This window comes from Malania oleifera, chromosome 3 (genome assembly GCF_029873635.1).
Source record: "Malania oleifera isolate guangnan ecotype guangnan chromosome 3, ASM2987363v1, whole genome shotgun sequence".
Lineage (NCBI taxonomy): Eukaryota > Viridiplantae > Streptophyta > Magnoliopsida > Santalales > Ximeniaceae > Malania > Malania oleifera.
The window spans coordinates 19,367,489-19,388,512 of NC_080419.1; the positions used below are offsets into that span (position 1 = coordinate 19,367,489).

The 21,024-nt window shown below is 36.1% G+C and overlaps 1 protein-coding gene across 1 annotated transcript; it reads left to right on the forward strand.

Annotated features, from left to right (window-relative positions):
* The first annotated feature begins 1,310 nt into the window (after positions 1–1,310).
* On the forward strand, positions 1,311–11,270 carry LOC131152177 (serine/arginine-rich SC35-like splicing factor SCL28). The gene is made up of 7 exons (XM_058103888.1): positions 1,311–1,714; positions 7,442–7,519; positions 8,675–8,839; positions 8,966–9,030; positions 9,176–9,215; positions 10,192–10,421; positions 11,004–11,270. The coding sequence occupies exons 1-6, from the start codon at positions 1,524–1,526 to the stop codon at positions 10,397–10,399; spliced, it is 747 nt and encodes a 248-aa protein (XP_057959871.1). The 5' UTR covers positions 1,311–1,523; the 3' UTR covers positions 10,400–10,421; positions 11,004–11,270.
* Positions 11,271–21,024: the final 9,754 nt, after the last annotated feature.

The following is a 21,024-nucleotide window of genomic DNA, read 5'->3' on the forward strand; positions in this document are numbered from 1 at the left end:
TATTCTTTCGCCAAAAGTAAGGATATATTAATAAATAAATGATGGTGCCACCCTCTTTTAGTAAAAAAAAAAAAAATCATCCCCCCTGGTATAGTTCATTATTCGTCTACATAGGTTCCTACAAAGCATTGTGTCATAGTTATGCAACGGAAGAAAGAAATAGTAGGTTGATGCAAAAGAATTAAAACTATCCCCAAAGTTAGAGTAGCTTTAGATGGCATGGTTACTTAGGGTAGAGTCATGTAAACAAAATATTGATATTTTAATTTATCAAATTGAAAGGGCGTTGTGGTGTTATTAATGAGCAGCCTATTATGTGGGCGGTAACATCCAAATATAGAATAGAATAATAACTATAGCTACCTTAGTCTTATCCAATTTAGTCGAAGCATACCCTTAGCAACACAAACTATTGTTAAACGTTAATGGCATAACCCCTTTGAATAGTTAATGATTGCTTTAGTCCAAGATAGTTTTAATAGTATTAATGTGCAACTACCTTTTAGTATGAGTTTTATATACTTTAGCCTAATTTAATTTAGAGTTTACTTTTTTGAACCTAATTCAACATTAACTCTCTACATAAACTAAGAGATAAAAAAAATTACATTTATATTTTCATTTAAGGAGATTATATCAACATTTCAAAAAATATCATTGATATTTTACTATTTTTTCCTCACAAATGAAATGATAAAATTTATTTTATTTTTCAAAAATAATTGTATTGTTTTAACAATATATATATATATATATATATATATATTTCGAACGTACGATCTTGTTCCATATTTTAAATATATTTTAATCTCTAATACTATAAAGGTTATTTTTTTTATTTATATTTATATATATTTAAAATAAATATGTATTTTTAAAAAGTCCATATATTTGGTCATGACTATTTTTTCTGCGGTCATCTTTTTAAAATGTCAAATTTATCCGTGTTATAAATATTATTCCAAAATACTCCCTTAATTACCTACAACTATTCCAAAATACTCTTATAATTATATTAAATTTATTTCTATAACTATGCATAATTATTCCTAAATATTCTTATAATTATTTATAACTATTTCAAAAATGTCTTTATCCTATTTAATTTATTATTATTATTATTTTTATAAATTTAAAAAATAGAGAGCGGGAGGATGTACACAGTGCGTTCCGTGACTAGTTTTAAATTAAGTTGTTTTCAATAATTTCAATAGTGGCACATTCACTAAGGAATGGAAAGAGAAACGTGGTGAGAGGGGGTGGGGGGCAAGTTTTAAATTTCCAATCTCTGGGTGGAACGACGCCGTATTCTTTTGCTAGAAGTAGTCTAGGACTAGAAGCACCGGGATCAATCTTCGCGATGAATATTAATTTCCCATGTTTATTTGAACATTGGAAAATCGGAAGCTTCGTTTCTGCTATGGCGCTGTGGATAAATTAGGGCTAGGGTTTTTGCAACTGCGTCAGCGTCCTTGTATTTGGCTTCTAGGGATTATACAGAGACAAAAAGCAAGAGAGAACGAATGGGGAGATACAGAAGCAGGAGCAGGAGCAGGAGCTACAGCCCCCGACGAAGCCGAAGCCCGTATAGACGGAAGCGGTACGACGACCCTCGCGACCGCTACCGCTACCGCGACAGCAGGTCCTCCTACAGAGACCGAAGATCTTCTCCTCCTTCTGGCTTGCTCGTTCGTAATATCTCCCTTGATGCCAGGTCCCCTTCCTCTTTTTCTTCTTCTTTCTTTCTGACTACTCTCTGTGAGTTTTTTTCTCTTTGGTAACTTGTCTTTAGTTTGGGTTGGTCATGCCGTGTTCTTCTGTCAATGTCCTTCATTTGGTTTAGTTAGTTCTCACTTCCGACTTTTTTCCTTTGTCTGATCAATTTATTGTTAGTATATTTCACCGTTAAGCAGTTGTTTCAGGGAAGCTATTCCAATGCTACACATGTGTCCTACGTTGCTTTTGTGTGCGTTGGTGTTCATTCGTCGAAGGTGAAGAGTGCACAACCGCTGCTATTTACTGTGTTTTCATAAATAATAATATGAGTTGGGAATACAATAAAAGAAGAAATTATTGTTTTAGTGGGTTCTGAACATGTGTCTGTCCTATTTTTTCGTGTACATTTTAAATGCCCTCTTAAGTTTCTTTAAGAGATCTCTGTGCCTTCAGTGTCTTGTAAACTGTTAAACTTAAATGAGATTAACACCAATGCTGGTAGTGCTGGGAATGATATCTGTACAGTGAAAGGCAAGACAATGATCCAAGATGATATAATTATTTTGTAGTCATTGGTAGTTTTAGTAAATGGTTGTAACTATTTTCCCTCCAACAGAAAATTGGTTTATTTTTTAGTTATCTGTTAGCCAGCTCCTGTATATATGTCAGCTGGGCGTATGTAGTTTTAATTCAATTCATTCATTGTAATTTGCTCATTCTTCAGCTTCAATGGTATTAGAAAGAGCATTCAATTTTTACATGGTATCAGAGCCTCGGCTAGCACAGCTTGACTGATTTCCTAGCTGATTTTCTTCGTCTTCCTCAATTGAATTCTTGAAAACCATCCATGGCATCTCCTAAATCGAGCGATCAAACAAGTTGTATTTCTCAACTAAACATTGAAACCAGTTCTTCAAATCTTACAAATCCATATTTTCTCAATTTGAATGAAAATCCAGGCAACATCTTGGTTACGCAACCATTGCTTGGAATGAAGAATTATCATTCTTGGTCTAGGGCTATGATCTTAGCTCTCATTGCCAAGAAGAAGATAGGTTTCATTAATGGCAAAATTGTTGAGCCAGATCCAGAATCTCCTTTCTATGAAGATTGGTTAAGCTACAACGCAATGGTGATTTCATGGATGATCAACTCCATGCACGTTGATGTATCTAGCAGCATGATGTATTGTCAAACTGCCAGAGAGATGTGGCTTGAATTGCAAAAACTCTTTTCACAGGGTAGTGGTCCTAAAATCTACAATCTTCAGAAGGAGATTTTTAATATATCTTAGAACCAAATGACATTCATAGAGTACTTCACAAGATTCAGGAAGCTGTGGGATCAATTGCTTAATTTGGAGCCATTACCAGAGTGTACCTGTGGAGCAATCAAAACCTTAAATGCTTCTCATGACAAGACTTATGCTATGAGGTTTTTGATGGGTTGAATGAGAATTTTGAGACTATAAGGACTCAAATTCTGATGCAGGAGCCTTTTCCTTCGATCAACAAGATTTATGCCTTGGTTCTTCAAGAAGAGTCTCACAAGAATGTAGGACATGGAGGATACTACACTGCCAAGCCTGATTCAGTAGCAATGTATGCTAATTCGAAGGGAAGTAACTCTGGTAATTTTACTTGGAACAAAGGGAACAACAAAAGGGAGAGACCTTTATGCACTCACTGCAACATGCTTGGACATACAATTGATAAATGTTACAAGTTACATGGTTATCCACCAGGATATAAACCAAAAGGAAGATCAAGTGTTAATCAGGTCACTTGGAATCCAGGAATAGCAACTGAGAGTGTTTCAGTTCAATGTCCTATTTCTAAAGCTCAATGTGAGCAATTGTTGACCTTCCTCAATGCTGGGAGTAACTCTGGTTAGAATTATCATGCAGCCAATGTGAGTCCTAGTAATGAATTGCCAAATTTGGTTTCTGGAGCTGTTAATGCGTGTTCATCTGCTGATGTTCCTTCTAGTACAGGTGTGGCTGCCACTAGACCACGTCCTCAAGCTAATAACAATTACCTTGAAACTATGTCAGGTGTTGTTTCTAGAGCCTTACTTTCAGTCCAAATTTGACAATTCCATTTTTTCATCCAAACTGGTTAATCGAACCTGTTTTGGATCTACTGATTGGGTCATAGACACAGGTGTTACTGACCACATGGTGCATCCTGTGTCTTGTTTTACCACCATAATTGCCACATTGAACACTCATGTAAATTTGCCAAATGGTGATGTAGCTTTAGTCACACATATTAGGACTGTCAAAATCAATGAAAACCTCATCTTATATGATGTTCTTTGTGTTCCATCTTTTAGCTTCAATCTTATATCAGTTAGCCAACTTACCCGATCTGTTCTTTGTTGCCTTATTTTCTTTGGTAATTTGTGTTTCCTCCGGGACCTTGCTTATTGGAGCACACTTGGTTTGGGTAAAGAGTGCAATGGCCTATACCTGCTGGAAGATAGCAATTCCGTTTCTTCTTTTGTTTAAGCTGTTTCCTCTGTTAATAAAACTCAGCCACATATATGGCATTTGAGGTTGGGGCATCCTTCCAATACTAAGCTGAATTTACTCAAGTCAAATAATGTACAGATTTGTGATTCAAGTGAAGATTTCTTTTGTGATGTTTGTCCTCTTGCCAAACAAAAATGTTTGCCTTTTAATAAAAGTTTACATACTTCCCAGAATTTATTTGATTTGATTCATTGTGATTTGTGGGGTCCATTTTCTGTATCAAGCACAAGTCACAAACTCAATCCATATTAGAACAATTTTGCACTATGGTTGAAACTCAATTTTTTAGGAAAGTAAAGATTATTCGAACTGATAATGGAATTGAATTCATCATGAGTGATTTCTTTGCTAAAAAAAGTATTTTGCATCATTTGAGTTGTGTCGAGACTCCTCAACAAAATGCAATTGTAGAAAGGAAACATCAACATATCTTGAATGTTGCAAGGTCACTCATGTTCCATTCTCATTTGCCTTTACATCTTTGGGTGCATTGTATTTTAACTGCTGCATATTGGATTAATAGGATTCCTAGTACACCTCTATCTTACAAAACCCCTTATGAGGTTCTTTATGGCAGTCCTCCTTCCTATGATCATCTAAGAATTTTTGGTTGCCTTTGTTATGCTTCTACACTAGTACATAACAGATCCAAATTTGGCATAAAAGGTTACAAAGTTTTATACTTGTCCACAAATGCAGTTTTCATATCCAGAGATGTGGTTTTTCATGAAAACATATTTCCTTTTATTGATGGTAAAGTCTCAATTTCAGATCCTTTTACTTCAATTACTGAAGTTGATAGTCTTGCATCTTCCAGCTCAGGTAATCATTTTTTTGTCACTCCTATTCCTATCCATGATGAGTCTATTACTTGTTTAGATCCTGTTCCTGATCCTATTCCAGTTCAGGTTTCTTCTCTCCATTCTGATTTCTCTCCTGCAGTTCCTTTTTTTTCCTGTGTCTACAGTTCCTACTCCTATCACATCAGTACCTGCTTCTACGTCAACTCATGAACCACCATCAGCACCTATCAGAAGATCATCTCGGCAATCCACTAAACCAACCTATTTACAGGATTATGCTTGTGTTGCTACTCATGTTTCTGGTGCAGCTTATGATGTGGCTGATGGGCTCACTTACTCCCATTTAGAGCCTTGTTATCATTCATATCTGTTGGCAGTTAACACATTACCTCAAGAGCCACAATTTTCCTTCCAAGTTGTTCAAAATCCTCTGTGGAGATCAGCAATGGACAAAGAAATTCAGGCCCTTTAATAGAATCATACTTGGGAGCTTACCACATTACCTCCTGGTAAAACCCCTATTGGGTGTAAGTGGGTTTATAGGATTAAATTAATTCCTGATGGAACAGTGGAATGGTACAAGGCTAGACTTGTGGCTAAAGGGTATACACAACGGGAAGGCATTGATTTTCTTGAGATTTTCTCTCCTGTTGCTAAGGAAGTAACTATTCGGGTACTTCTTGCTTTAGCAGCTGCTAGGTGTTGGCCTCTTCACCAATTGGATATAGACAATGCCTTTTTACATGGGGATTTACATGAAGAAGTGTACATGTCATTGCCTCCTGGTTTTCACAATAGGGGGGGGGGGGACTTCAATTGCTTCTTCTTCCTCACATTCATCCGCTCCTGTTGTCTGCAAGCTGCTTAAATCCCTTTATGGTCTGAGACAAGCTTCAAGACAATGGTATACGAAATTGTCATACATTATTCAGCAACTTGGGTTTGTTCAATTTACTGCTGATAACTCTTTTTTTGTTCATGCTAAAGGTTCTTTGTTCACAGCTTTATTGGTCTATGTGGATGGCATGATCATCACAGGAAATGATCCCACTTGTGTAGCAACTTTGAAGTCAGTTCTGGATGCTAAATTGGAATTAAGGATCTTGGATCACTTAAGTTCTTCTTAGGACTTGAAATTGCTAGAAGCAAAAGGGGAATAAGCTTAAATCAAAGGAAGTTTGCTTTAGACATTTTAAAGGAAACGGGCATGATGGGTTGTAAACCTGCTAAGTCTCCAATGGAACAACAATTGAAATTGTCAAAGGACAATGGTGAACTTCTATTAGATTCAAGCAAGTTTAGAAGGCTCATAGGTAAATTGATGTATATGACAGTAGACCTCATATCACATATGCTGTGAACAGGCTAAGCCAATTTTTGGCCAAACCAAGAGTTCCTCATATGCAGGCTGCAACAAGAATCCTGCAATATATTAAAGGTACACTTGGACAAGGAATTTTATTTCCTAGTGATTCAGATTTACAGCTGAAGGTGTGATGCTGATTGGGCTGGATGCCCAGATACAAGGAAATCTCTTACTGGGTATTGTGTTTTTCTTGGAGATGCTTTGATTTCATGAAGATCAAAGAAGCAGTCAATGGTATCAAGATCTTCAGCTGAAGCTGAATATAGATTTATGGCAAGCACCACTTGTGAAGTTAATTGGATTTTATTCTTACTAAGAGATTTACAAGTGAAGCATGAGAAATCAGTTTTGCTTCACTGTGACAACCAGACAGCATTGCATATAGCTGCAAATCCAGTGTTCCATAAGAGATCAAAACATATAGAAGCTGATTGTCACATTGTTAGAAATAGAGTTCTAGATGGTATAATCAAGACTTTCCATGTTGCATCCAAGAATCAATTGGCAAATATTTTTACTAAGGCACTTGGTGTAGACAACTATATTAGAATGATTAAGAAGTTGGGATTGATTAATATTTTTGCTCATTAAGTTGAATATCCAGATTATATTATGGATGGTCAAGTAGCAAGAGCTTTGCTCTTGAGGGGGGGTGTTAAACTTAAAAGATTACCACCAATGCTGGTAATGCTGGGAATGATATCAGTACAGTGAAAGGCAAGAAAGTGATCTAAGAACAGAGCAGGAGTTATGAGGATTTGCTTACTGTGATATAATTATTTTGTAGTCATTGGTAAATTTAGTAAATGGTTGTAACAATTTTCCTTCCAACAGAAAATTGGTTTATTTTTTAGTTAATCTGTTAGCCAGCTCGTGTATATATGTCAGCTGGGCATATGTAGTTTTAATTCAATTTATTCATTGTAATTTGCTCATTCTTCAGCTTCAATGAAATTAGAAAGAGCATTCAATTTTCACATAAACAAGTCATTCCTCCTCTGAAATTTCAATATTTTTATGCAGGCCAGAGGATCTCAGGATACCATTTGAGCGGTTTGGTCCTGTGAAGGATGTCTATCTGCCCAAGAATTACTACACTGGGTACGTGTGGTGATTTTGTCATGGATTTCTCAGTACTTTTAAGTTCATTGTCACTGCATGTGGTGTGCAGAATATATTTCATCTGGAATTCCATGCAGGGTTTTAGATTGTGTGAATCTTGATTTTTCTGTGGAAAGTGTATATGTGGAATTGGGTTGCAAGGAATTCGAAGTCTAGTGCATAACTAAACACCAAGTGATTTGTTACTTTCTAGATGGTTCGTCGCCCCCTCCCCCCTCCAAAGCATGCATTAAAAAGGTCTTTTACCTGAAGGAGTAAATTGTGTAGATTGCCCTAGTTTTTTTTTTTTTTAGACGCCCAATGAATTCAAATTTGGAAAATTAGCCACCATTGTATTTAGACTGGTTAAATGGGGGCTTTTAAATACTCCAATGATATTTGATTTTACAAATTTATATAATATTGTAGCTGATCGTAATATTGTAAGATGATTGGATGATAAGAAGCAATCTTGTTAATGTCGGAGACAAGGTTCAATATTTACAATGGGAACATGCTTGTTGAACTCCGGTTGATAAATACACTCTTGGGCCATTGCCTATTCTAGTTTAATTTTTCTTTTACATTCAGGTAAAAAAAATTCGGTTGATGTAAACTATTTGGGTATGAAAGAAGTTTCAGGATTTGATTTTTTTTTTTGGGATTTGTTGATTTCGTGTGAAGTTCTATTGCTTGTGTCTTGCATATTTTGTTGACACAAAGATAGACTTGAGACATCAGCTCAGCTGCTCAGGCATCTTTTGGTTTCCTCAAGTAGCAATTAGCAAGGAAATGTGTTGTTCTTGGCATTCAAGGTCATGGTTAATTTTCTTGTTAATGTGTTGAGCTCCATGGTTTTCACAATAAATTTTCTAATAATTTTTTTTTGGAAGAAGGTAAGAGTCCATATATTAAAACCAATGGGATGCAACAATAGAGAAAGAGAGCCTATGAATGCAAAAAAAAAAGAAGCTCCAAAGCTAACACAACTAACAAAATTTGCTAAATCTCTTGTTTTGAGAGATTCTACATTTCAATTGAAAACATTATTTATCAACTTCTTTATAATGTGAATAACTTTATAAATATTTTTATTAACTCTTTTCATTTACATTTCAGGAGTGTGGTTTTTTTTTTTTTTATTTGAACTTTCAGGGAACCTCGCGGGTTTGGATTTGTAAAGTTTCGCTATGCTGAAGATGCAGCCGAGGCAAAGCAGCAGCTGAACCTTACAATTATTGGTGGGCGTGAGATAAGAATTGTTTTTGCTGAGGAAAACAGAAAAACTCCTCAAGAAATGCGCTCGAGTGCACGCATAAGGTGAAGCAATGCTGCTATTCGACCCTGTTTTATGCTTTCAATTTTCTTTATTGTGAATCTCCACTTACCCTGATTAATGCACTTACTATAAGCTGTTGTTTATGTTCTGCTGCTGTCTATGTGCAGTGGTCGGTATCGGGGAAGCTATGGAAGGCGAACACCATCAAGGTCTCCAAGACGCCAATATCATTGTCAGTTATAAACTTGGTTCACAGTTAAAACTTGTTCATTTATTTGAATGTGTAACATTATTATATTCTAGTTTACAGTGTTGTGCATATAAAGCTGTTTCAATAGACTTGTTGCTGAATTGTTGCAGTAATTTTCTTGTGACAGCTTACTCTCGTTCGCCTTCACCAAATTGGTGTGATTTGAGGTTTGGACTCTATCTATATAAAGAGTTTTAGCTGCATTTTGCTATCCCTGTTTGAGTTTTTAAACTTGTTATTGTTTGGGCTGTTATTGTATGTATTTTTGTTATAGCATGTCAATTTTTTGCCATCCTTAATTTTGTATTTTTCAAAAATGTTGTCATTCCTTTTATGTCCAGGAATTAAATGAGAAGAGTTCACGAATTGACTTCCAGCTTATCTTTCTATGATTATCCTTTTGGACATTTCATGAATAATCTAAATTTTGACAACATAGGTTTCATATTTTTCGATTTTTTAAACTTCCTACCATTTAATAGAATTGTCTAGCTGAATGTGGTGTTTGAGATGGCTACAGTCACCAAAGAACTATGTGAATTCCTTCTTATATAAACTGTTAATTATTTTGATAAAGAATTTGTTAAATTTGATATCTTGTTTTGCATACCATCCAGTCAAGAAAGAAAATAGAGCTTATAGTTGGCCAAAGAAAGAAATCATCTTCAGAGAAGGGAAGCCATTCAAAGTTTTAGTCGATAGAGATATGGTGAGATTGTCCAAGAAAAGATAGTTTGAGTTTTAGAAAGTTGGGGCAAAGAAAGCCGTGAAGTATCAGATGCTGATCAACCAGTACATTATAAAGCCTAACTCAAACAGTGTTTGGATCAAAGTGTCATATTTTTGTTCAGAAACTCTGAAAAGGTGCAGGTAAAGGTCATGTTCTGGTCTCTTAGATCTGATTGAAGATCTAAGTAGAAATTTTCTTACCCTAAAACATATAATCTGGCTCTAATTTTCATGATCAAGCATATGCTGAAATTTCTTTTACATATGGTGTGAATTAAGGTAGTGTTTTCTCTTGTGGGAACTGGAGATGATCATAGTTGTGTCACTTTATAGCTTTTGTGTATGTCTTAAGATTTTACTGTTTTAGCATCTGATTCTGTTCATATATTTGCATTGTTGTGTTGACTGAGGCAGGGATCGTCGGGCAAGGGATGATTATCGTTCTCCACTGCGGTCAAGATGCATTTCCCGGTCCCAATCGTATTCTCCACATGATGACAGGGACTACAGGTCTCGACGGAGGTCCTTGAGTTCAATGGAGAATGGTCAAAGTCCCGATGACGAGAGGGATTATGGCCCAAGAAGGTCAGAGAGTCCAAGGGGGAGCAGTCGTAGCCCTTGAGATCGCGTTCACGATCCTACAGGTAAATTTTAAGTTTTATTACTAATTTTGGGTTGAATAAGAAATTATATTGAAATAAGAATTTAGCTAACAAGAATGGATCCACTGTTCACTATGTTTGGATTCCAAGATTTGGAACTCGCTTGGAGTTTGATCTGTGTGTGTGAATCAGAGATACATTTTGCAATTAATATTCTATATTCCACATTGATTTGAAAGGATTTGGAGGCCTAAGGTGAGGCATTAAAAAATGCCTTAGGATGCAAAAGGGTTATTGCTGCCCGAGGCTTATGATCTTCTGGTATTATACTGGTACAATGCTCGTACCAAGTCAAAAGAATATGTTTCCTGCAAACTATGCAAGATTGATTGAGGAAGAACCAACAAATTGCAGGAAAAAAAATTGGTTTTCAGACGTTTCACCCACTTTCCCCTCCACCCGAACAGTTTTTTATATTGTTTTCTTGCAACTATTATGGACCAATATGACTGTAAAAATGGTTGAGCCAATGACTTGATGCTTGATCCCGTGACATGTATTCTACTTATCATTGATTGAATGACGGCCTGGCCAAGTGATTGTTTGATTTTTTTTCTTGTGCAGTCAGGATGATGCCTTTTGAAAGTCTGTACCTGGTCTCTCACTCTTTGGATGCCGTTTTATCTGCACACACTGCGTAGGTAAAGGCTGTATATTTGGTACTCAAGAGAGGGGATGGAGTTTGGTATATGTGACTTACCATTGTAATGGGTTTAATCTTTCCATGTCATACTTGGATGGAATTATATTTACTGAATTCTGCTGTTTCAGTTGTTGGGTTGGTTAGTATTTTGATTACATGTTTGGAATGGGAAACAGCAATTGGCAAAATTTTCCCCTGTTCATTTGCACTTCTTTCCTTAGTTAGCATGTTTTTTAAATGGCATGTTGGGATTTGGATGTTCACTGTGCCTCTTTTTTTATTTGTTTGTTCGGAGAGAAGAATTTTGTTTTTGGGTCAATGCTGATTGTTGAGTTAGTTCATTTACGGCTAGCAGTGTTGCTATATGTTATAGATGGACCATTTGCGAGCTAAATAATTTGTTTTAAGGTTTCTGATATATTGGCATCTTTTTTCTCTCGTGGTACCCTGAAGGGTGACTTTCACCAGGGGAGCTTAATTCAGGTGCGCAACAATTTTTTTTTTTTTTTTTGTTTAGTAACTTTTTCACAATAATGTTTGTGTTTGGTAGGTATTGGATAATAAGGAAATATTAAGGCTGTGTTTGGAGGCATGAGGGTCTGTTTGGTTAAGGATTCTTTCATATTGTTTTTTTTGAAAGTGAAAACAGGGGATTGTATCAAGTATATTTTATATGTAAATGTGTTTAGTTAATTTATTTTTAGGGTAAAAGATAATACTTTTAAGGTTCAGAAAAAAGATGCTGATATTTTATAAGGTGATCGTTATTTTGGTTTTAAAAATTTCAAAGATTTTCTTGAGGTTCATAAAAAGGGCATAAATTTGTTTTGTATTTTATAAAAAAAGGAGTTTTTTTAAGAAAGACTAAAGTTTGTGTATATTTTGACAAATACTAGGAAACGTTTTTATTATTTTTGAAAGGCAATCTTTATTTATTAAATTAAACTTCCAGAGTGGTTATTATTATTATTATTATTGGAAAATGGGTACCCTATATGTACCTCTTCATTGTATCTAGAAAAGTATATTCAAAAACGTGTAAAATATTTTTAAATTGTTTTTAAAAATCTAAATTTTTTACTAATGTTTTTGGATATGTTTATGAAAATAAATTTTTAAAAGTGCTGAAAGTTTGTTTGGATTAGGGATTTTATTTGGGGAATAGAAAGAAAAATGAGAAATTTATTTCTTATGGTATTTTCTTTTTATATTAATTACTATTTAACAATAACGTTTTTCAATATAATTAAAAATGAGTAGAATCAAAATTTTGTTAATAAATTTGGTATATTTTTTATTTTCTTTTTTTTACATAATCAAATATAAAAAAATAATTTTTTAAATATTTTTCTTTCTTTAATATTTTGTGGGTTTCAAACAAAGCTCAAGGGTTCTTTTGAATCAAAATTGTGTATACTTGAAAAAGTAAAAAAAAATAAATTAAAAATTAAAAATTATTTATTAAATTATTATTAATTAAATAATATATAATAATATATTAATAAAATATAATATATATAACATTCCCTCAATTCTTATTAGTTAGGAAATGAAATTAGAGGCTGAGCCCCCTTTGTGGTGTGCCGTCTCTCTCCCTCCTCGTGTCTCTGTCTCTCGCCTCTCTCTCTTTCTCTCTCTCCTCGATTTCTTTGACCAAATGTGTGCCGATCAGAGAATGAAAAATACCCTTGGGTTCCATTCTCCACCATCGACATTTTCATTGGAGTGGATTTATGATTAGGGCGTCGTAGGCACCACTCCTGGATAAGATAATCTCTCTCTCTCTCTCTCTCTCTCTCTCTCTCTCTCTCTCTCTCTCTCTCAATTTTTCCTTAAATCTTTAACCAAATCGACAATCGGATACCATTATGGGGTCCTAGCTCCGATTCTCGTCATTTTAATCGGGGCAAATTTTTAATTTGAGTTTTCTAAGCACCACTCTAAGGTTAGGGTAAGGATAGTGATATTATATACATTAATTATTTTTAAAGCTTAATTAGTATTGAGAGTGTGTGGGCTTAGGAAATGTTAAAATAATTGTAATTCTGGGGTTGAATTAATTGAATTGGGAAAAATGTGATTTTAGGTTTTGAGTTCTGAATGCCGCGAGCGTGGATTTAGGGATTTTAGCAAGCCTCTCAGTAAGCAGCTAACGGAAATAAATTTTAATAGTTATTTTTAAAAACTACTGTTTGAGTAAATATGTGAAAATAAGATTATGACATATTCACTGTGATAATTATAGCATAAATATCAAGAAAAAAATTGTGTGGCATGAGGAATTTTGAAATAATAAATTTATACTGGGAAAGTGTTAGAAATTGAGAAATGGGTTTTGTACTGAGAAATGATACTATGTTATAGTATGGAAATATTTTACTGAGATGTGAAAATATGAGAAATCCAGTATTGTTTTATATATATATACATGTGTATTTTATTGAAAAATGATGAAAGTGATATATTGATGAGTATTTTTTGAGAAATGATGAATTGTGAAACAGAGGTGTCTTTTATTGGGTAATGATAAATGTGTTATACAGATATGTTTTCATTGAGAAATGATAAAATGGGATATATATAGATATGTTTAAATGAAATGATGAGAGATGTGTTATACAGATATGCGTAATGAAATATACTGGTATGAGATGAGAATTGTGTAGAAATGATGAAAATTATATAGGAATGATAGAATGATACAAAAATGATGTGAACTATACTGACATGTTGAGATATATTGATATAATGGATTGTGTATACTGAAATGTGGAAATGAGAACCCTAATGGATCAGAGTAATTCTTAGAGCATAGTACCGTTGCTAGCATTGTATTAGTGCAGCCACACGACTTGTATAGCGTGTGGCGTGGCAGTTGATTGGGCCAGTGTGAAGGGTTGTGTTGTTCCCTAGAGTCTGGACCATGTGTGGGCAGGCAAATCGTACTACATATATGTTCACTGTTTTTATCTAACCGGGTAGGCCAACTGCGGTTAAATCTTATTTTTGGGTTGTCCAACCCGGTCATGTGGGGTGAATACATGACGATGTGAATATCCTCAGGGCAACCATGAGTTACAGACATGATATGTAAAAGATATTGGTGGATGCTCATGAGCTATGGAATGTTATGAAAGTGAAAAGTGGAATGAACAACCATGGGTTATAGACATGACGTGCTATATGCTGGTGGACACCCATGGGCTGGAAAATGTGAATATGAATATGAGAAATGAAAGAATGTGAATTGATATGAGAAATGTATAGCCGTGGGTTACAGACATAACGTGCTACATGTTGGTGGACACCCACAGGTTAGGCAATGTGAAAATGAATATGGGAAATGAAAGAATATAAATATGAATATGATTATGAGAAATAAGAAAGTACGTAAATAGTATGAAAATGAATAAGTACGTATATGATATGAGAAAGAAAAAGTATGTATATGACGTAAGATGTGAAAGTATACGAATAAGAAATGAGAAATGAAAGTATACATATATGATTATAAAAATGATATGAAAGCTTATAAAACTATGCTTTACATATGTATATGATTATGAGTACATATCTGTATATATTTTCCCAGCTAGTATATTTATTAAAATGAAATATAATATGATGTAACTGAACTTATGTGCCACACACTGTAAATACTTTATTCTGACTTACTGAGAGGTGTCTCGCCCAAATATCTAAACTTTTCAGGGAATCGTGACAAATTAGTAGATAAAGCTCCGAGATAGAAGGGGAGCTGGTACCTTGATGGACAGGGTAAGTGTTTGAGTTGGGAAATGAGTTTTGTGAAAGCTACTGGGATATTTTGTGGAGTTGTAGAGATGTATATATGTATGATAGATATATAGTACTTTGATATTTGTATTCAGAATGGTATGTTAATATTGACTTCCGCTGTTAGGTATGGTTGTATGAAATAAACTGAATACGTAGTACCCCACTTTGGGTCGGGTTATGTTAATATGATATCAGAGTTTGTGATGTGACAGATGCTTATTTATTATTGTTTATTGTGAAAAATAAAAAATAGTATGAAAAAAAAAATCAGGGCATCACAATTTGGTATTAGAGCCTAGGTTGCTAGGTTATGCAGACTTTAGTAAACAGCGGAATACAATACCAGAGTATAGGAATGGATTGTGAGGAGAATAGGAGATGGGTAGATTGAGATATGAGTTAGTGATTGTTAGAGGAGGAGATTGAGAATTTAGGGTTCTATCTTGCGGCCTGGAGGCAAGAGTTTCGTGGTTGTTTCTGTGATTTTCTTGGGGTGACAACTTTAGGAAAATCATAGTAAACTATCACTGGGTCTTGTTTCTGAGTGGTAGGAATGAATCCTAAATTGATATCGAGGATGATAATATGAATGGCTATAAAAGGATATTTTATGAGTTATAGTCTTATGAGTGTACTGGTTGCATGATAGTAACTGAGTTCTGAGACTGGTTGTTCCCTTTGCAAGATGGACCCCGGGAACAGTAACATGAATGTTGGAGGTGATGGGGCAGAGCCTTGCAGTATGGGCAGCGGAGACCCTAATCCAGTGTTACGTAGCGTCACCCAGCAGGTGATGGCAAAGATGGCTAGGGGTTCAGGGGAGCGGTGCTGCACGATTGAGCAATTCATACGCGTGAGACCCTTGTCATTCTTCGGAGGGGCTGACCATTTGTAGTTGAAAATTGGGTTCAGGATATAGAGAACATATTGACAGTGCTCCCTTGTACCGAGGCGCAGAAAGTATTTTTTGCTGCTTTCAAGTTGATTGGGGTAGCAAAGCGCTGGTGGAGATCAATGAGACTATTAGAGGAGCAGAGATTTGGCACTGTAGCGATGACGTGGAGCCATTTCAGGGAGATATTTTTTGAGTGGTACTTCCCCACTACTGTTAGAAATGCGAAGACGATGGAGTTTTTGCATTTGAATCAGGGACATATGACGATATAGCAGTATGCCACCAGATTTATTGAGTTGTCTCGCTTTGCTCCCTACTTAGTGCCAGATGAGGAAAAAAAGGCGAGGAAGTTTGAGGAAGGCCTAAGTCAGGGATTATATGAGCATGTTGTAGGCTTTAGGGCCCAGACTTTTTTCAGAAATAGTTGATAGAGCCACAGTGATTGGGAGTGACCTATAGAGAAGTGCTGCGACACAGAGTTAGAGGAAGAGACCACGCCTCTAGATTCTCAAGCGGGGTCCATCCGAGGGCTGTGGAGTAGGTAGGATAGTAGAGGTGGTTAGAGACAGGGGATGGGAGACTGAGTAGTACAAGGCAGACCGATGCCCCCTCTCTGTTCCAGATGCTATAGGAGACACCCAGGAGAGTGTCGGGTCAGGGAAGTGATATGCTATCGGTGCTATCTGTAATAACCCCAATTTCTGCTATATATATATATCATAGAACATAGAACATAGTCAAAGTCAACCCGGACCCATAAATACCGGGAAATTACCTGTTACACATACATGTCATCTAAGTAGCGGAAACTATAATATATTTATCTTATATACAATACCAGAGATTCACTGTTTTACACATACACATATATACCCCAAAAATCCATCCTGTCTCTAACACGATTACTCACCCTGCAATTGGGGTAATACCAGCAAACTCCTCTACCACAAAGCTCGATCTACTCATCTGTTGGGGTTTCCTAAAATATTTATAATCCTGGGACGAGGCACCTCTCAATAAGGGAAATAAACTAATATCAACGTGTGGCAATGTGAGTTTTATCATATTATAAACATATATTGCAAATAATATAACTCTAATATACCTTAAGCTGTAACTGATAACACAGGAAAATTTGTATTTAAAATATAATCTTACTATATCATAATGAATTCTCTTATCATTTAAATCATTTGTTTAATTTGTATATTATTGAAATATTATACCTTGGATGTATAACTGAATATCATGAGTTCACCCCCATGATTCGGGTTGTGTAGCCCATAGGCTAGACTTAACGCTGGCTGGCCTACTAGGTTAAGTCGACTATGACATATCTACGCATGATTGCCCACCCATCCTGACTTGCCCATCCTACTCTCCGTCAAACCTTTAATGGGTTAGTACACATAGGGTATCCTGCACACTGTCTACACTTCGGGGCTAATCGGCCTCCGACCCACACTTCTTGAATAGTGTGGTTGCAGTGTCGACTATAAACCAATCTGAACCGCCTAACCTACTCTTCGTCAAACCTCTAACGGGTCGAAACACAGTGGGTATCCTCTCTCCGATCTAGCTAGCTAGCAACGGTACTGTGCTCTTAACATACGTAACCATTCGGGTTCTATTACTATATAATACATTTCACATAATATATTTCTGTTCATAAATAACATTTTCATATTTTTGAAATAAACTCTGACTTTTACATATTTCTGAATAAAAGTTGTCATTTCATAATTTCTGAATAAATTGTCATATTAAAACTGATCACGGCATCTGCGTCGGCTATCATATCACAACATCTGCGCTGGCTTATCATATCACGGCATCCGCACCGACTATCATATCATGACATCTGCGCCGGCTTATCATATAATAATATATTGAAAAATATCTTAATTTCTGTACGGATCATCATCTTTCTAAAACTATGGTCAAATCATGTTTTTTCTATGAAAACATAAAATATTCTAATCATGTTATAAGTCTGCAATAAAATCATTTATACTCACGCCACACAAGTGAGTACTACTATATCATATTATCTGACCTAGAAAACATATTTTACTGAAAAAATAATATTAAATCTGAAATCAAGGTTTCAACATCAGTATTCCCAAAACTAATTATTTTATATATATAATTTCTGAAACATATACTGCATAATATACGTTAAATTTTCTGAAAATACCCGACTTAACCTATTCCCTTACCTGTTTCCTAAGAAGCCTATAGAAAAACCCTAAATCACGTTTACAACGTCCAGAACTCCAAATCCTGAAATTACATTAATGCCAGTTCAATCAACTCAATCCCTAGTATAATACCATCTAACCCCTTTCTAGGGTTCACATATTCCAAGTAACTGCATAAACCCTAAAATGACTTACTTACCTTGATTTTGGGATGGTGCCCAAGCACCCCAAATCAGCAATCCGCTTTGGTTAAGTTGTAGAGAATCTCCCCGAGATCATCATGGCAACTTCCAATCATCGAAACGGGGACAAATGGAGCCGAATTTGAAGAGAGAAGGAGGGAGATTCGAAGGTAGAGAGAGAAAGTGAAGAGAGAAATGAATTTCTAGCCAAAATTCTGATTTTTCGCTATATATAAGCGGTTGTCCACGGGGCCTCGTCGACAAGACACATGTACTCGTCAACGATTCGCTGAAGGGTGTTCATTGATGAAGGTAATGAGTTCATCGATGAAAAAAGTATTTCATAACATTTTATACTCATGCCACACTAAACAAGTTTTTCATATTTTCAACATACCATCATTTTCCGCAGTGTTTTCTCAAATATAAATCAGATATATGAACATAGTTACTTTCCTGAAATCAAATGCTATATATACATACATTTTCTTAAAAAGAATTAGTTTAGTTTATTCCCTTACCTGATTCTTGAAAAGCCCCTAAGAAAATCTGTCCCACACCTATAGGGTTCCCTGTTCAACACCCTGCAAATAACATTCCCCAGAACTAAAGTTCAATATTTTTACGCGTATATCACTTTCTACAACTGCCAAAAATTCAAATATTGAGTAGAAAGTCTTACCCTGGATTTGGGATGGTTTCCACCTCAGCCCCACTGACGATCTGCTCTAACAGACTTGTAGAGAACTTTCCCAGAAGCATCGTGGTGGCTTCAGATCGTCGAACTAGTGGAAATTCGGCCCGAAATCAAAGAGAGAAGGAGGAGGGACCGAAGGGTAGGAGAAAGAAAGGATCTGCATAGAAAATTTTAGCTGAAAATGAACTTTAGGCCTATTTAAACTGTGGTCTTCGTCGACGAGTCATGTCACCTCCTCGATGAGGTTAATACAAAATTCGTCGACGAACTCTCCCCTTCGTTGATGAAATTTAAAAACCCAAAAATCATCATCTCGGTATTTCCTCGTCGACAAACCATGTCACCTCGTCGACGAGCCCTTGTTATACCCTCGTCGACGAGTCCCCTGTATTCACCGACGGGGAGCTGAAAAATTCCTCGGGATTTATCCTTTCCAAAATGCAATGTTGTCGACGAAGTCGATTGCCTCCTTCTGTTTCCGGTTTCCATTTCTCTTTCTTTTATTATTTAAATACCATTATTCTTCAGGTCGTTACAATAGATACTAGCACACCATGGGGTTGAACTATCTCCTGAATATATAAATCGGTCAGCTTGATAATGGAATAGTTGACTTTAATAGGGAGAAAATGAGCAGTCTTTGTCAATCGGTCTACAATCACCCAAATGGCGTTCTGCCCATGCAACACCGGCGGTAACCTTGTAACAAAATCCATAGAGATATGATCCCACTTCCATTCAAGGATGTGGAGTGGCTACAACTATCTCGTCGATCTTTGGTGTTTAGCTTTTACCTGTTGGCACATCAAACACTGCTCCCCAAACTTTGCTATCTCCCTTTTCATGTCGCTCCACTAGAGTGACTCTCGGAGGTCTCGATACATCTTAGTGCTTCTAGGATGTATTGTATAAAGAGATCATTGTGCCTCCTTTAGGATAGTCCTCTTAATTTCAGCATCTGCAGGTATGCAAAACATGGTATGGAACCTTAGAGCTCCATCATCTGAAATATTAAACTCTTCCCCCTGTCCGTTCTACACTTTACCCATTAACTTTTCTAATTCTGCATCATTCCTCTGAGCAGCTTTAATCCTCTCCTACAGGGTAGGCTGTAGTACCAAGTTGGCAATAAATTCCTAGTGCTCACTCTCTACCAACTCCACACCGAGCCTCTCCAAATCCAACTGAATCGGGTACTGAATCACTGCTGCTGATAGTGCTACACCCACTGATTTTTGACTCAAAGCATCAGCCACCACGTTTACTTTTTTCGGGTGGTAACTGATGGTGCAGTCATAATCCTTAATAAGCTCTTGCCATCTGCTTTGCCTCATATTTAATTCTTTTTATGTGAAGAAATACTTTAGGCTCTTATGGTTAGTAAAAATTTCACACCTACCGCCATAGAGATAATGTCTCCAAATTTTCAGTGCGTAGAACACCACAGCTAATTCTAGAGCATGGGTAGGGTAATTCTTTTCATACTCCTTAAGTTTCCGAGAAGCATATGCAATAACCTTCCTGTACTACATTAACACACACCTGTGTCCTTTCTAGGACGCGTCACTGTATATAACAAATCCATCTTCTCTTAATAGAATGGATAACATCGGTGCAATGAAAGGCCGCTGTGTCAATTCTTAGAAACTCTACTCACACTCGTCGGTCCATTCAAACTTCACTTTTTTCCTTGTGAGCCATGTCAGTGGACCCGATAATCTAGAAAAACTCCACAAAACGCCGATAGTACCCTGCCGGACCTAGAAAACTCTTGATCTCCTAAACAATTCCCAGTCTCACCTAATTCACCATCGCTTCTATCTCGTTTGGATCCACTGATATGCCATCTTTGGAAATCACATGTCCTAGGAAAGTAACCTGCCTCAGCCAAAACTCACATTTCTTGAACTTAGCATATAACTTCTTTTCCCTCAGTACATGCAGTACTAGTCTTAGATGATCTTCGTGCTCTTCAAAACTCTTCGAGTAGACCAATATATCATCAATAAAGACAACAACAAATTGATCTAAATACTGATGGAATACCCGATTCATCAAGTCCATAAATGTTGCGTGTAACACCCCGACCCCGAGGGGTCTGGGATATTAACTTTTTACTACTAATTTACAGCGGAAGCAAAATAAACTCAACTTTTATTAAACCAGAGC